Source organism: Dromiciops gliroides, chromosome 2, assembly GCF_019393635.1.
Source record: "Dromiciops gliroides isolate mDroGli1 chromosome 2, mDroGli1.pri, whole genome shotgun sequence".
Taxonomy (NCBI): Eukaryota; Metazoa; Chordata; class Mammalia; order Microbiotheria; family Microbiotheriidae; genus Dromiciops; species Dromiciops gliroides.
The window spans coordinates 218298795-218317211 of record NC_057862.1 but is presented as its reverse complement, the minus strand read 5'-3'; the positions used below and the strand labels follow the sequence as shown (position 1 = coordinate 218317211).

The following is an 18417-nucleotide window of genomic DNA, read 5'->3' as shown; positions in this document are numbered from 1 at the left end:
CCCTGCAATGCTTGTTGATGTGACTAGGGTTTAGATATTGCTATAGGTAATCTTAAGGAATATAGGGAATGAAGACACTCTTTTTACCATTAATGATCCTGTCTTCTGAAAGAGTGTTTGTAAATAAATATATCAAGTTAGAAACAAAAGTGACATTAAAAAGCAGTACCTGAATTTGGCCTTTTAAAAGCCTGAACAGTGAACTGCTGGTTGAAAACAATACCTATTACAATTTTTGGCCTAAAGCAGGCTTTTTATATGTCTGAGAATTTTAATCTGTTGCTATTCTATTTCCTAGCTTAAAATATTTTAAATTAACTGCAATGGTTCAGAAAGAAAGCTCTCCTTCTGCTATATAATAGTGTTGCATTTTAAAATATTTGAGCTTCCTGTTGTCTTAACTTTGTAATCATAATTAATATTAATAAATCCATGCCAACTTTCATCAGTTCCAGCACAACAGTTTCTCTGGATTTATTTTCCCTCCTGCTCTCTACCCAAAAGTTATTTAGATGCAGTACTCTTAAAAACTTTCACAGTTATACTGAGTGGTCCTGTGTCCTTTTTTTTACCCATCAAACATTGGTTTAAGGAATATTTACTATTCTAAAGAATGGAAGCTTTACAACAGAATGTTTTTTTTTAATTGGAAAAATCACTTACTATGAGTTGGGAGACTCTGGATTCCTGTGCCAACTGTCACTAAATAGCTATGTGACCTTGTACAGATCTCTTCCTTTCTCTAAACCACAATTGCTTCATATGTAAAATGAGAGTTGTACTAGATAATCTTAAGATGTTTTCTAGAATTCTATGAAATCTATATAAACTTTAAAAATGTGTTAAATATAAAACTTGAACATAAAACATTAAATTATATTTAATTATATTATCCCCAAAGCATTTAAAATATGGATTTCTGCTCAGTTGTTTTTCAGTCATGTCCAACTCTTCATGACCGCATTTGGAGTTTTCTTGGCAGAGATACTGGAGTGGTTTGCCATTTCCTTCTCCAGCTCATTTTACAAATGAGGAAACTGAGGCAAACGGGGTTGAATGACTTGCCCAGGGTCACACAACTAGTAAGTGTCAGAGGCTGGATTTGAACTCAGGAAGATGAGAATGAGCTTTCCTGACTGCAGGCCTAGCACTCTATCCACTACACCACCTAGCTGCCCAAAACATAGGCTATAGGACTTTAAAAGTAAAATATGTCGAATTATGAACAAATTATTTTATTGATGAGTCTGAGATAATTATTTGATTCTATAAAAAATTAAGCATTGATCAGAATACCTTATGAAGATATATAATCTATAGAAAAACAAAAGTTTTTTATTTTGCTAAATTTTTCAAAAGATACTATTTTGAGGACTTTTTCTAACAGCCAGTATTCCATTTAGAATTATCATTAAATCATGTTTTTTCCTTTTCAGCCGTTGTAGATTGCTCAATGCCAGTAAGCATGACTTCCAGCATTAAATGTAAGTAATCTTGTTGCCTTTTAGTAAAAGCACTGATGATTTTATATATAGGACACAAATTCTAAAAAAGCACCAAGTTAAGAGTCAGAAGATTTGAGGCTTTGTCTTGATTCAACCACTCATCAGCTAGGTATATACATTGGTCAAATCACTTTATCTCTCTGAGCCTCAGTTTTATCACATCAGTCAATAAGCATTTAGCTCCTACTATGTGCTGGACCCTGTGCTAAGTACTTGGGGAGATAGGAAAAAAAGCAAAGAACAGTCCCTGTGCTCAAGAAACTCCCAGTGGAGATGAGAAGCAAAAATATATGTACAAATAAATAGGAAATAATTAAGAGAGGAAAGGCACTAGAATTAAGAGGGATTGGAAAAGGCTTCTGGGAGTAGAAGGTGGGATTTGTAGGGACTTCAAAGAAGCGAAGCCAAGAGGTAGAGATGAGGAAAGAGCCTTCCATGCTTGGGGGACAGCCAGAGGAAATGCCTGTTGCTGAGAAATGTAGTGTCTTCTTTATGGAATAGCCAGGAGGCCAGTGACATTGGATCCAAGAGTAAGGGGGGGGGGGGCATTGTAAGGTTCCAGAAGGGTGAAGGGGCTAGGTTATGAAGGGCTTTGAATTACAAACAGAGGATTTGTATATGATCCTAGAGGTGATAGGGAACCACTGGAATTTATTGAATAGAATGGTAACATGTTCAGAGCCATGCTTTAGGAAAAATAACTTTGTAGGCTGAATAGAAGATGAATTGGAGGGGGAAGACACTTGTGGCAGGCCGACACACCAGCAGGCTGTTGCAGTACTCCAAGCATTAGATGACGGAGCTCTGCACCGGGGTGGTGGCAGTAGCAGAGGAGAAAAGGAATTTTATTGAAGAGATGTTGCAAAGGCAAAATCTATAGGCCTTGGTGACAGTTTGGATGTGAGGGGTAAGAGATAGTAAGCAGACAAGGCTGTCACCTACATTGTAAACCTGAGGGACTGGGAGGATGGTGGGACCCCTGACAGTAATAGGCAAGTTTTGAAAGGGTGAAGGTTTGGGGGAAAGATGATTTACAAGATGAATTTGAAATATCTGCTGAATAAAGGTCTAAATGGCAGTTGAAGATATGAGACTGGAGGTCGGCTTAGAGATTAGGGCTGGTTAGGTAAATTTGAGAATCACTACAGTAGAGATGATAATTAAATCCATGGTGGCTGATTAGATCACTAAGTGAAATGATGTAAATGGAGAAGAGAAAAGGGCCCAGGACAGAGCCTGGTGGAGCCCCCAAGGTTAATGGGCATAGCCTGAATAAGGAGACAGAGAAGAAGTCAGATACATAGAACTAGGAGAGAATCTAGAGGGAAGAAAGCATCAAAGAGAATAAGACACTCTGCATCAAAGGCTGCAGAGAGCTTGAGGAGATTGACGATTAAGAAAAGATCATTGCATTTGGCAAGTAAGAGATCATTAATAACTCTGGAGAGAGCAGTTCTGTGAAATGATTGGGTTAGAAGCCAGACATAGGTGGTTAAGGAGAGGCAGCAGAAGAATTGGAGATATCTTAGCATAGAAGGCCTTTTTGAGGAGTTGTATAGTGGGGAATGGAAGCATCAAGTGAGAGTTTTTGGTAGACCTGGGCATTTTTTTTAAGCAATAAGGAAGGAGCCAGTAAATAAGAAGTTGAAGATAAATGAGAGAATGGAAAAGACAGAGGGAACAGTCTACTGAAGGAGACAAAATGGAATAAGGTTTCTTGTGCAAGTAAAGGGATTTGTGGGGCAGCTAGGTGGCACAGTGGATAAAGCACCGGCCCTGGTTTCAGGAGGACCTGAGTTCAAATCTGGCCTCAGACACTTGGTACTTACTAGCTGTGTGATCCTGGGCAAATCACTTAATCCTCATTGCCCTGCAATAATAATAATAATAACAACAACAACAATAATAGTAAGAATAATAAGTAAAGGGGTTTGCCTTGGTAAAGAGTAAGGCAGCCTCTTCAAGTGAGATAGGTAAAATGAGATGATTGGATTAGATCACCTTTAAGGCTCCATTCAATCTTGAAATTCCTATGATTCCTACTGCCTTTGAGACAGGTAAATTAGAAACTAAAAATACTATAATAACTACTTTCTCCAAATGACTGAATTTTGTCTGCCTGCATAGTTAATTTAATTTCCATTCTTTTCTTCTGAGTAGCCTCGTTGAGAACCATGGGGAAAGTTAATAGTTAGCCATGTTGATTATAAATAATTAAAATCAGAAACTTCTACCTAACAGAATTATCTTAAGGATGCCAGTTGATCCCCATATTTATCATAGGTCCATATAATTTGAATTTAAGCCAAAAAATTTTTTATTAAATGATCAAACAAAACAGGCTTACTTTATATGTGCTTACTTTAATAGTAATGATAGCATTAAAATGATGTTTTCCAATTTGAAGCTCATTTTTATTATTATAATTTAAAGCTAATCATTCTTAACATAGATTATCTAAGAAGAAAATATGTACCTTTAGAGAAATAGCTTATCAATCAAGCATTAAACTCCTAACAATGCGTGGCACACAGTGGTGGTTTTTGTTTGTCATTCATTTTCTTTCTTTTTTTTTATTAATAAAATATTTTATTTTTTTCCCATTACATGTAAAGATAGTTCTCAACATTTGCTTATACCAGCTTTCCAATTTCAGATTTTTCTCCCTCCCTCCCCCCTCCCCTAGACAGCAGGTAATCTGATATTGGTGTTTTATATATATATATATATATATATATATATATATATATATATATATATATACATATACATATATTATATATATATATATATATACATAATAACATTAAACATATTTCTGCATTAGAGCAGAATCAATCAGAGCAATGACGAAATACCTCAAAATAGAAAAACAACAGCACCAAAAACAAAAGAAATAGTATGGTTCATTCAGCGTCTATACTCCACAGTTCTTTTTTTTTTTTCCCCTGGATTTGGAGATCCTCTTCTATCATGAGTTCCCTGGAACTCTTCTGTACCATTGCATTGGTGAGAAGAATATAGTCCATCACAGTAGATCAACACATAATGTTGATGATACTGTGTACAATGTTCTTCTGGTTCTGCTCATCTCACTCATCATCAGCCCGCGCAAGACCCTCCAGGTTTCTCTGAACTCCTTCTGCTCATCGTTTCTTACAGCACAATAGTATTCCATTGTATTCATATACCACAACTTGTCCAGCCATTCCCCAATTGATGGGCATCCCCTCAACTTCCAATTCCTTGCCACCACAAAAAGAGCAGCTATAAATATTTTTGTACATGTGAGTCCCTTTCCCCTTTCCATAATCTCTTTGGGAAAAAGACCAAAAAGTGGTATTGCTGGGTCAAAGGGTATGTCATTCATTTTCAAAGAGGACCATTACATCGGGAGGTGATGTCATGACTTGCAGTGAATTGGATTTAAGTGAGGCAGGGCTGTGTAAGTCACCAGCTCACTCTCTCCTCCAGAGCCATCTGGATCCAGTGGCAAGATAGACATCCGGATGGCTGGAGATGGCCCTGGATGGATGTTTGAGGCAATTGGGGTTAAATAACTTGCCCCGGGTCACACAGCTAGTAGTGTCAAGTGTTTGAAGCTGTATTTGAACTCGGGTCCTCCTGACTCCATGGCCAGTGCTCTGTCCACTGCACCACCTAGCTGTCCCTTAGTAGGCACTTAATAATTACTTGTAAATTGATTGATTAATTGAAAGAACAATCTACTACCAAGGAACTTCCATTCCAATGGAGAAGAGAATAAGTACATATATAAGTATATACAGAATCAATGGGAAGGTTATGAATATAAATAAATATAAATTAATGAAATACACTGTAATTTGTGAGGGAAGGCATGAGCAGTTTGAGAGATCAAGAAAGACTTCACATAAAATTGTTGCAGTGCTTGAGCTCCATCTTAATACAAGAGAGGGATTCTGTGGGATGAGGAGGGCATATAGTCTAGGTATGGAAGATGGACAGTGCAAAAGGCTGCAGGGTTTAGGACGAACTGTAATGGGGAGAGACTTTAGGCAAAGAGGCTGCTGTAATAACCCAAGTGAGAGGTGACGAGTGCCTGAGAGAAAGGGGTACTGTGTGAATAGAAGGAAGGAGGGGTAGGATGTAAGAGATGTGGAGATACAAACAGCAAGATTTAACGGCTGATTGGATCTAGGGGGGTGAGGGAGAGTGAGAATTCAAGCATAAAACCGACTTGATGGGGGCAGCGAATTGTAATATACTTTAACATTGGGTAAGTATAGTGTGTAGTTACCATGTACATCATAAAGAAAGATACACTTTGGGGCAGCTATGTGGCACAGTGGATAAAGCACTGGCCCTGCATTCAGGAGGACCTGAGTTCAAACCCAGTCTCAGACACTTGATACATACTAGCTGTGTGACCCTGGGCAAGTCACTTAACCCTCATTGCCCTGCAAAGAAAAGAAAAAAGTATAAATACTGACTTGATTATGTATGGTTTAGAATAGCTAAAACTGGTGGATTTTGTATAGGTGAGAACAACTAAGCCAGGTAGCTATTTTAAATACAAAAATATATATTTTCTTAGAGATTATGCTTGTTAAGCATTTTATTATTACAGAATTAAATTTATTACTTATCATCACAGTCGCACTGACATATTCAAATAAATGCTGTGACTGAGCTAAAAGTGAGCTTCTTATTTCTGGGCCTCTCTGAGGCCATTCTACCTTTACCTGTTCTTATCTGATTCTGACTGTCCTTTCAGAACTCCATCATGTTCTTGGTTTCTGGAATTGCTGTGTCCCCAGAGGTAGACCTCTTTTTTCCTGCCTGAGTTCTAGGTCCCATTTACCCCACAGAAATGAACTCTTCTACAGGAATACTGCCTGTTTTGTAACAGGATCTGACATCTCAACAAGCTCAGAGTCCCTTTTGTCAGTATCACTTAGTCTGGTTTTTCTGTTTGTGAATAAATGCCAGTTCCATTCAGCTCAACAAACATTTATGAAGTACTGCTACCCGCAGGGAATGGGAAAACAAAAATCAAGCCGTATCCCTCAAGAAGTTTACACTCTACTGAACGGATAGAGCATGTCTGCAGCAAAGTAAATAAGGAGGAAGAGAGTGCTGATGGCTGGGAGGAGGACCTGGGAGGGAAGGAAGGTCAGGAGATGCTTCAAGAAATTAATTGAGCCCCCAAAATGGAAGTAATAAATGTCTTTCCTAAAGTAGCATTATAAAAGTTAAATCCACAAAAATCTGCATACCACAATTAAGTATTACTAGATAAATACTTTTTATGAGAACAGTAAAATGATGTGTGCATTAACTTATCAAGAAATACAAGATAGGGCAGCTAGATGGCGCAGTGGATAGAGCACCGGCCCTGGAGTCAGGAGTACCTGAGTTCAAATCCGGCCTCAGACACTTAACACTTACTAGCTGTGTGACCCTGGGCAAGTCACTTAACCCCAATTGCCTCACTAAAAAAAAAAAAAGAAAAAAAAATACAAGATAAGTAATTATACAAAGACAACTTCAAAATTATTTTGACAAAAATCAAGTGCTGTGTTGGCACATTATAAACACTTAAATTTTAATTTATTCATTCGTGAAAAAGAAAACTGATAAAAAGGAATTAGCACCATCAAATCTCAGAATTTACTATATAAATCAATATTTATAAAAATCATCTGGTACAAGAAAAAAAATAGATCAGTGGAACAGAATAAATATCTCAGAATTAGACCCACGGTACACAGGCATTTGACAAGTCCACACTTTAAAAAACCCTGGGGAAAATATGGTGCTGAGAAATGTTCAAGAAGTAACCCAGCATGGCAGAGAGAAAATTAATTAACCTAGGAGTCAAAAAGCCCTGGAAGTCCCACCTCCCTCACCTAGAGTCTGGGGAACCTGAGCAAACCCTTTTACCACTCGTTGCTACAGACAGCTTTCAAAGGCTTTGAGCTGCAGAATAACAGTTCAGTCAACAAGTGTTTATCATGTGCCTGGCCCTGTGCTAAGGAAGTGTCCTCACCAAAAGCAAATTGCATCAATGAAATCATAGATCCAGGTCAAAAGAAAAACAGTAAATGATGAATATGAGAAATTCAGAGAATTACAGCCAAACTTTTTTGAACTAATGCAGCTCAGTGCAAGCAGAAATAGGAGAGTGCACTGTGAAATGAAAGCAGCCCTAAAAGACATCAGCTCAGATTAAATGCCTGGAGTTGAGTTTAAGTTCAAATTAATGTCACAAGATTGAAGAGTACATGTTGGGGAGTAAGATATGAGAAGACTGTGAAACTAGGAAGGGACAAGGTTATATGAAAGGTTTTGAATGCCCAACAGAGTACTTTATATTTGATTCCAGAAGCAATATGAAGCTATTTATTAAATAGAGGAGTGACATGGTCAGATCTGCACTTCAGGAAAATCACTTTGGTGGCTGAATGGAGAATGGATTGGAAAGAGGAGAGAGTGGAGGCAGGCCAACCCACCAGAAGGCTATTGCAGTCATCAAGGCATGAGGTGATAAGGGCCTACACCACAGTGGTGGTGATGGTAGAGGAAAGGAGTTTTGTTTGAGAGATGTTATAGAGATGAAATTTACAGGCATTGTCAACAGATTGAATAAGGGGGGGGGGGAGGGAAAGTGAGAGATAGTGAGGAATCCTGGATAACTCCTAGGTTGTAAACCTAAGGGACTAGGAGGATGGTGTTATTCTTTAAGTAATAAGAAAGGTAGGAGGGGTCAGGAGAGTTTAGGGGAAAAGATAATGAGTTCTATTTTGTATATTTTGAGTTTAAGATTTGCACTGAACATTCAGTTTGAGATATCTAAAAGGCAGTTGGAAATGTGAGAGAGGTCAGAGAGTTTGGGACAGGATAGGTAGATTTGAGAATCATCAAAAGAGATGGTAATTAAATCCATGGCTGCTGTTGAGATCACTAACTGAAGTAGTACAGAGGGAGAAGAGAAGGGCCTAGGACAGATCCCTGAAGGACACCTGCCGTTGGAGGCATGATCTAGAAGAGGACCCAGCAAAGGAGACTGAGAAAGATCAGTCTGATAGGCATCAGAACTAGGAGAGAGTAACATTCCAAAAATTTAAAGAGAAGAATGCCTCAGTCATGTAGGAGAGGTTGATGCGCAGTGTCAAAGGCTTCAGAGAGGCCAAGAATGAGGAGTGAGAAAAGGCCATTGGAACCATAAAGAATGAAATACAATCTAAATAGCCACATAAAAAAGATGCCTAATTTCACCAATAATCTGGTGTATGTTTATCAGAAAAACCTTAAGATGCCACCATATACTCACCAGAGTAGCAAAAAATGGCACAAGATTGACAAAGGCCTATGTTGGAAGGGGTTTGGTATAGCAAGGACTCAAAATAATTTTGGTGGAACTGAAGTTTGATCAAAATATTTTGGAAAGCAATGATAGTATATAGTAAGTCACAAAACTATTCTGTTGCTAGGACTTTTTCCTAAAAAGTTCTTTTCCCAAAAGAAACCTAGCTATACAAAATTATCATAATTCTTTGTAACAGCAAAAATAAGAAACAACCTGTGTTTCTATGAATGACTGAATAAATTATTGTGCCATAGAAATGGTCAATATGAAGCATTTGAGAAAATATGAAAAGACCTATATGAAGTCTTACAAAATGAAATCAGCAGAACCAGAAAACCAGTATATACTGATTACAATGAAGGAGAGAAGGAAAGAGAAAGGAAAAAGACAAAATAAACCTAGAAATAGAATCTCAGACCTAAACCGAGAAACAGAATTTTCCTTGCTTCTCTGTTCTTTGTTAATTCATTTGGTTCCATATATTGTTAAAGGTTTTATATGACTTTATTCCTTATTTTGTAGGCGTATTTAATTTTTTCTTATTAAGTTTGGAATGAAAACTACTAAAAAATTTGTTTTCTAAGCAAATCAGCTCTAGTTTGTTATTTAATAGCCTTTTCTTGGGTTGGGGGTGGGTGGAATGGACCACTACTTTGTTAGTATAGTGACCTGTCTGTTGACCAATACTTATATGCATACAGCTGTGTCTAAGGGATGAATTAATTCTTAACTAAACAAATAATAGGGGCAATTACAAAAAAGTTAAATATGTATTATGTAAAAACAAGATATTAATACAAATTTATATTAAAGAATAAAAAGCAACAAGTTCTGAGAAAGTCATCTCTGAGGAAAGGAAGTTGAAGAAAAAAAGGAAGAACGTAGCTCTTGAAAAGGACTTTACTCTTCACTTTTTCCCTTGCACCTCTTCCAGAGTGTAGTGGTTTGGTGGTGGGGGATTTATACTCTGTTGCCTCTACCCATTGGCAGTGGTGTCTTGTGGTGGAGCAGACTTGCCCAGTAAGAGATGCTTTACCCATAATAGAATTTAGCTATATGCAAGAGCAGGGCCTGGCAGCCCAGCAGTAACTTGTCCAAGGGGAGCAGTGTAAGAACCATCGCAAGACGAGGAAAGACAGTGGGCTCTATAGCACCAGGCATGTGAATTGCCTTTACCCCATATTTCCTGCATATCAACCGTTGTTCTTGTTTATCAAGTATCTGTGTCTGCTCTTCCCACTGATGCTGTATGTTTTTGTGGAAGAGTGTTCTCTAGGTTTAGCGGGAAATATTTGGTTAGCATTGTTCATGCTATACTATTTCAGTTGTTACTGCTAGTCCTTCATTCTAAAAGAGGTCCATGACATTGGGAGGTGATATCATGACTTGCGGTAAATTAGATTTGAGTGAAGGATGGTTGTGCAAAGTCACCATCCTCATTCTTTCCTCCAGAGCCATCTGGGTCCAGTAGCAAGATATATATCAGGACCACTGGAGATGGTCCTGGGTATTTGAGGCAGTCAGGGTTAAGTGACTTTCCCCCGGTAGCACACCTAGTAAGTGTCAATTGTCTGAGGCTAGATTTAAACTCAAGTCCTCCTAACTCCAGGGCCAGTGCTTTATCCACTACACCACCTAGCTTCCCTCACCATTTCAGTAAATGCCTTTGCTTTATGGAGGAAAAAAAGCTCCACCCAGACTGCCTTCATTTCTTTATACCCTACTCACACACTAATTACTCTTTTTTTTTTTTTTTAAGTGCCCAGGGCCACACATATAGTAAGTGTTAAGTGTGAGGCCGGATTTGAACTCAGGTACTCCTGACTCCAGGGCCTGTGCTCTATCCACTGTGCCACCTAGCTGCCCCTACACTAATTACTCTTATCTATTTACCTATCACTAGAACACTACTGAGGGCACTGAGTTATCTATTCTGAAATTATCTGACAGAGAAGATACCAAAGGCATAGGGGGAAAAAATTTGAAACCTTATTAATACCGAGTAGAGGTGACAGAAAATCAATAACTACAAATGTATATGCCTAAATTTTCTATTCATAAAATATGAGACTGGTGAGCACACATATCAAGGATATCCTCAGTGAAGGTATTCATAGGAAACAAGCATGTTTTCACAAATAATATTCAGCAATGGAATGTTTCTTTACCATTTCACGATTAACTTAGAGATGTAGAGAGTCTAAAATTCCACTGTTCTTATTCTTTGTTTCTTATAATAAAGCACTTGATTATGTGGAGCAAAACGCCATCTTAAAGGGTCTTTTCCAGCAGGGTGCCTCCATCCATGTATCAAAATTATTCCAGATTCCTTGAAAGGTATAACAACAGAAAAAAAACTCTTCAAAAGCTCCCTGATTACAAGTAGATTATACATAATATATACATAGAGGTAGGCTTTCCAAAAGTAATTGCTAAAAAAGGGATGTCTTGTGGATTTTGAGGCTCAAGTCCCAGAATGTTGCAGAGCTTCCTGGAAGAGATCTATAACCTCTCAGAAAAGTTTGATCTGATCATCCATATGAGAAAGATTAAGTGGATAAAGAATGCCCTGTTTCCCGGATTATGACATGCATTTGGATGGACAGCCTATAGGGTTTGTCCATAAGTGTGTATATCTGGGACAGAGTACAAATGGATGAGAGGGAAACTGAGTTGAACTGGAGGAGAAAAGGCTGAATTGCCTTCAGGAAACCTCAAAGCTCCTTTAGTGACCCTATTCTTATTCTGGAAACAAAAGGCCATCTCTTTATTGCTAACACTCTACTGGTGGTGTTCTGGCTTTGGAGTACTAGATAGAACTGGACCTGGGGTCTGAGTGTTTAAATCTTACCTCACTTATTAAGCTATGGGCAAGTCACTTACCCCCTCTGGGCTTCAGTTTCCTTGTCTATAAAATAATTGCCTCTAAGGTGCCTTCTGGCTCTAAATCTATGATCCTATGAATCTTAGATTCCATTTCCTCATCTGTAAAGTGAGGGTCATAATATCAATTAACTCATAGGGTTTTGAGAATCAAATGAGATGACATATAAAGTACTTTGCAAGCCTTAAAGGGTCATATAAATGTCAACTACTACTATTTATGTTTATTGTCTTTTACTTTTCCATAGTATTTGACACTGTTTGAACATCCCTTCTTCAAACTTTTTCCTCCTTAGCTTCTATAGCTCTGCATTATTTTGGTTTTCCTCCTACTTCTGACCCAAAGGTTAATTGCTCTTCCTTTTCCTGATCCCCCAATGTAAGGTCTTCCTTCTTGGCCCTCTTCTCTTCCCTTTTTATATTCTCTGCCTTAGTAATTTCACCCAGTCTCATATAACTTTAATTAATAATCATACTTCTATCGCCCCTCTTTCTGGCTTTTAGTCCCACAATTCCAAGTAACTGCCAACATTACCACTTGGATGCTTCACCATCAAATCATGCTTACCATGTCTAAAACTGGTTTTGTCATTTTTTTTTTCCAAAACCAGTTTCTTCTGATTTTCATATTTCATTCAACAGCAGGTACCACCATTCTGCCAATCACAAAACAAAATCTTGAAGTTATGTTTTTGTTTTTAGGTTATATTTGTATAATCACATTAAACATTTCTACATTAGTGATGTTGTGAAAGAAGAATCGGAACAAAAGGGAAAATCCTCAAAAAAGTAAAAACAAAAACAAAAGTAGAAACACTATGGTTCAGTCGGCATTCAGAATCCACAATTCTTTTTTCTGGATGTGGAGAACATTTTTCATCATTAGTTCTTTAGAATTGTCTTGGATCATTGCACCGATGAGAAGAGCTAAGTCTATAACAGTTGATCATCATACAATGTTGCTGTTATTATGTACAATGTTCTCCTGCTTTTGCTCGCTTCTCTCAGCATGGGTCCACTTAAGTCTTTCCAGGTTTTTCTGAAATCTGCCTGCTCATCATTTCTTAAAACACAGTAGTATTCCATTACATTCATATATCACAACTTGTTCAGCCATTCCCCAATTGATGGGCATTCCCTCGATTTCCAATTCGTTGCCACCACAAATAGAGCTGCTATAAATATTTTTGTACATGTGGGTCATTTTCCCTTTTTTATCTTTTCTTTGGGATACAGACCTAATAGTGGTATTACTGGGTCAAAGGGTATGCACAATCCCATAGCCCTTTTGGCATAGTTCCAAATTGCTCTCCAGAATGGTTGAATCAGTTCGCAACTCCACCAACAATAACAATGCATTAGTGTTCCAATTTTTTGTCATTTTAAATAATCCAATAGGTGTGAGGTGGTACCGCAGAGTTGTTTTAATTTTCATTTCTGTAATCAATAGTGAATTGCCTGTTCATATCCTTTGACCATTTCTCAATTGGGAAATGACTTGCATTCTTATAAATTTGATTTAGTTCCCTATATATTTTAGAAATGAGACCTTTATCAAACACTAGCTGTAAAAATTGTATCCCAGCTTTCTGCCTCTCTTCTAATTTTGGCTGCATTACTTCTGTTTGTACAAAAAGTTTTTAATTTAATGTAATAAAAATCATCCATTTTGCATTTCATAATATTCTGTCTCTTGTTTGGTTATAAATTGTTCTCCTTTCCATAGATCTAAGAGGTAAACTATTCCTTCTCCTGATTTACCTATAGCATCACCTTTATGTCTAAATCATGTACCCATTTTGACCTTATTTTAGTATCAGGTGTAAGATGTTGGTCTATGCCATACTATCTTCCAGTTTCTGCCATACTGTCTTCCAGTTTTCTCAGCAGTTTTTTGTCAAATACTGAGTTCCTATCCCAGAAGCTGGAGTCTTTGGGTTTATCAAACAGTAGATTACTATAGTCATTTACTATTATGCCTCCTGTGCCTAACCTATTTCATTGATCCACCACTCTATTTCTTAGCAAGTACCAAATAGTTTTGATGACTGCTGATTTTTAGTAAAGCTTCAGATTTGATATAGCTATCCCACCTTCCTGTGCATTTTTTAAATTAGTTCCCTTGATATTCTTAAACTTTTATTCTTCCAGATGAAGTTTGTTATTTTTTTTTTAGTTCTATAAAATAATTTTTAGGTAGTCTGATTGGTATGGCACTGAATAAGTAAATTAATTTAGGTAGAATTGTCATTTTTCTTATATTAGCCTGACCTATCCATGAGCAATTGATATTTTTCCAATTATTTAGATCTGATTTTATTTGTATAAAAAGTGTTTTGTAATTGTGTTCATAGAGTTCCTGGGTTTGTCTTGGCAGGTATACTCCCAAGTATTTTATATTGTCTACAGTTACCTTAAATGGAATTTCTCTTTGTATCTCTTGATGCTGAGCTTTGTTGGTCATGTATAGAAATGCTGATGATTTATGTGGATTTATTTCATATCCTGCAACTTTGCTGAAGTTGTTAATTGTTTCAAGTAGTTTTTTAGTTGATTCTTTAGAATTCTCTAAGTAAACCATCATATCATCTCTGTTTCCTCCTTGCCTATTCTAATTCCTTTAATTCCTTTTTCTTCTCTTATTGCTAAAGCTAACAGTTTTTTCTTTTTTTTCTTTAGCAACAAACATTTATTTTATTTTCTAGTTACATATAAGGGTAGTTTTCAACATTCATTTTCATAAGATTTAGAGTTCCAATTTTTTCTCCCTCCCTTTCCTGCCCCCTCCACAAGATTGCAACCAAGTTATATATGTACAATCCACAAGTGTTCTTTTTATCAGTTCTTTCTATAGGGGTGCATAGTAAGCTTTCTCATTAGTTCCTTGGGATTGTCTTGGATCATTGCACTGCTGAGAGTAGTTAAGTCATTCACAATTGCTCATTGAACAATACTGCTGTCACTATGCACAATGTCCTCCCGGCTCTGCTCACTTCACTATACATCGATGTTCATTAGTCTTTCCAGGTTTTTGGGGGATCATCCTGTTTGTCATTTCCTGTAGCACAAGACCATTCCACTACAATCATATAACACAGTAAAGCTAACATTTCTAGTACAATATTAAATAATAGAGGTGATAATGTACATCCCTGTTTCACCTGTGATCTGATTGAGAATGCGTCTAACTTATCCCCGTGACATATAATGTTAGCTAATGGTTTTAGGTAGATACTGCTTAATATTTTAAGGAAAGCTCCACCTATTCCTATGCTCTCCAGTGTCTTTAATAGGAATGAGTGCTGTATTTTGTCAAAAGTTTTCTCTGAATCAATTGAGATAATCATATAATTTTGGTTAGTTTTGTTATTGATGTGGTTGATTATGTTAATAGTTTTCCTAATGTTGAACCAGTACTGCATTCCTGGTATAAACCCCACCTGGTAATCATGTATTTTCCTGGTGATAAATTGCTTTAATCTTCTTGCTAATATTTTATTTAAGATTTTTGCACTGATATTCATTAGGGAAATTGGTCTATAATTTTCTTTCTCTGTTGTGGCTCTGCCTAGTTTAGGTATCAACACCATATTTATGTCATAAAAGGAATTTGGTAGAACTCCTTCACCTATTTTTCCAAATAATTTGTGTAATATTGGAATTAATCATTTTTTAAATGTTTGGTAGAATTCACTTGTAAACCCATCTGGCCCTGAAGGTTTTTTCTTAGGGAGTTCATTGATGGTTTGTTCAGTTTCCTTTTTCTAAAATGGGCTTATTTAAGGATTTTATTTTCTCTTCTATTAATCTCAGCAGTTTATATTTTTGTAAATGTTCATCCATTTCATTTAGATTGTCAAATTTATTGGCATACAGTTGAGTAAAATAGCTCCTAATTATTGCTTTAATTTACACTTCATTGATGGTAAATTCACTCCTTTAATTTTTGATACTGGTAATTTGGTTTTCTTCTTTCTTTTTTTTTAAATCAAATTAACCAAAGGTTTATCTATTTTATCTATTTTTTTTTTCATAAAACCAGCTCTTAGTTTTATTGGTTAATTCCGTAGTTTTCTTACTTTCAATTTTATTAATCTCTCCTTTAATTTTCAGGATTTCTAATTTAGTATTTAATTGGGGATTTTAAATTTATTCTTTTTCTGGCTTTTTTAGTTGTATGCCCAATTCATTGATCTCCTCTTTTTCTATTTTATTCGTGTAAACATTTAGAGATATAAAATTTTCCCTACGAACTGCTTTGGCTGCATCCTGTAAGTTTTGGTATGTTGTCTCATTATTGTCATTCTTTTGGATAAAGTTATTGATTGTTTCTATGATTTGTTGTTTGACCCACTCATTCTTTAGGATGAGGTAATTTAGTTTCCAATTTTCAGTCTGTCTTTCCATGGCTCTTTATTACATGTAATTTTTATTGCTTCATGACCTGAGAAGGATGCATTTACTATTTCTGCCTTTCTACATTTGACTGTCCAGTTTTTGTGTCCTAATACATGGTTGATTTTTGAGTATGTCCCATGTACTGCTGAGAAAAAGGTATATTCATTTCTGTCCCCATTCAATTTTCTCTAGAGGTCTATCGTATCTAACTTTTCTAAAATTCTCTTCACTTCTTTAACTTCTTTCACATTTATTTTGTAGTTAGATTTATCTAATTCTGAGAGGGGAAGGTTAAGATCCCCCACTAGTGTAGTTTTGCTGTCTCTTTCTTCTTATAACTCATTTAACTTCTCTAAGAATTTGGATGCTATACCACTTGGCACATATATGTTTAGTATTGATATTACTTCATTATCTATGGTACCTTTTAGAAAGATGTAGTTTCCTTCCTTATCTCTTTTAATTAGATCTATTTTTGCTTTTGCTTTGTCTTAGATAAGGATTGCTACCCCTGCTTTTTTAGCTTTAGCTGAAGTATAATATATTCTGCTCCAACCTTTTACCTTTACTCTGTGTGTATCTGCTTCAGATATGTTTCTTGTAAACAACATATTGTAGGATTCTGGTTTCTAATCCACTCTGCTATTCACTTTAATTTTTTTAGAGATTTCATCCTATTCACATTTATGATTACTAACTGTGTCTTTCCTTCCATCCTCTTTTTCCCTGTGTTTATACTCTTTTTTTCGTCTTTCACCCTATTTCTCCTCACCAGTGTTTTGCTTCTGACCATTGCCTCCCTCAGTCTGTCCTCCTTTTTATCAGCCCCCCCTCCCTTTTCTTTCCCCTTTCCTCCCCTGCTTCTGCCCTCCCTTCTATCAGTACCACCCTTTTCCCCTTGCCCTTTTACTTCCTTAAAGAGTAAGCTAAGTTTCTTTATCCAAATGAGCATTTATGTTATACCCTCTTTAAACCAAAACTGATGAGAGTAAGGTTGAAACAATGCTCACTCCTCCCTTCTTTCCCTCTTTTGTAATAGGTTTTTTTGTGCCTCTTCATATGATATAATTAACCCCATTCCCCCTCCTCTTCTCTCTCTTCCTCCTATTCTCCTTTTATTCTTCCCCTTAAGTTTCTTTATATTATCACATCAAAGTCAATTTAATAACTATACCCTAATAGAGATACAGATTTCAAGAGTTAAAAGTATTATCTTCCCTCATCTGGATGTTTAGCCTTTTTAAATAACTTTTTCCCCCGTTTTCCTCTTTATTCTTCTCTTGAGTCTTGTATTTGAAGATCAAATTTTCTGTTCAGTTCTGTTCTTTTCTTCAAGAAACCCCCTATTTCATTGAATGTCCATCTTTTCCCCTGAAAGAGAATGATTAGTTTTGCTGGATAGTTGATTCTTGGCTGCAATCCAAGCTCCTTTGCCTTCTGGAATATCATATTCAAAGCCTTGCAGTCCTTTAATGTTGAAGCTGCCAGGTCCTATGTAATCCTGACTGTGGCTCCATGATATTTAAATTGTTTCTTTCTGACTGCTTGCAGTATTTTCTCCTTCACCTGATAATTCTGGAATTTGGCTACAATATTCCTTGGAGTTTTCCTTTGGGGGGGTCTGTTTTAGGAGGTGATCAGTGCATTCTTTCAGTGACAGTTTTATCCTCTGATTCTCCAGGGCAGTTCTTCTTGATAATATCCTATAATATGGTGTCCAGACTCTTTTTCTGATCATGGCTTTCAGGTAGTCCAAAAATCCTCAAATTATCTCTCCTGGATCTATTTTCCAGGTCAGTTGTCATTCTGATGAGGTATTTAACATTTTCTTCTATTTTTTCATTCTTTTGATTCTCTTTGACTGAATCCTGGTGTCTCATGTAGTCATTAGCTTCTATTTGCCCAATTCTAGTTTTTAAGTCATTGTTTTCTTCAGTAAGCTTTTACACCTCCTTTTCCATTTGACCAATTGTTTTCCCCATTTGGCCAATTGTATTTTTTAAGGAATTGTTTTCTTCCATCAGTTTTTCTACTTACTTTTCCAAGCTGTTGATTCTTTTTTTTCATAATTTTCTTGTGTAACTTTCATTTCTCTTATTTCTTTTCCCATTTTTTCTTCTACCTCTCTCATTTGATTTTTAAAATCCTTTTTGAGCTCTTCCAAGAAAGCTTTTTGGTCTTGAGACTAATTCGTCTTCCACCCTGAGGCTTCACAGGTAGGCATTTTGAGAGTATTTTCCTCATCTGAATTTGTGTTTTGGTCTTCCCTGTCAACACAGT

At 36.6% G+C, this 18417-nt stretch overlaps 1 protein-coding gene across 5 annotated transcripts in view; it reads left to right on the top strand.

Annotated features, from left to right (window-relative positions):
* The window catches only part of SPATA7 (spermatogenesis associated 7), a 67194-nt gene that overhangs the window by 8998 nt on the left and 39779 nt on the right, over positions 1–18417 (top strand). For 4 of the 5 annotated variants that reach the window (XM_043989991.1, XM_043989990.1, XM_043989989.1 and 1 more), the window contains one exon: positions 1437–1484. The exons of the other annotated variant lie outside the window; for it this stretch is intronic. In XM_043989991.1, coding sequence (XP_043845926.1) covers positions 1437–1484 — 48 coding nt within the window. The remainder of the gene's footprint in view (positions 1–1436; positions 1485–18417) is intronic. 5 annotated transcript variants of the gene reach the window in all.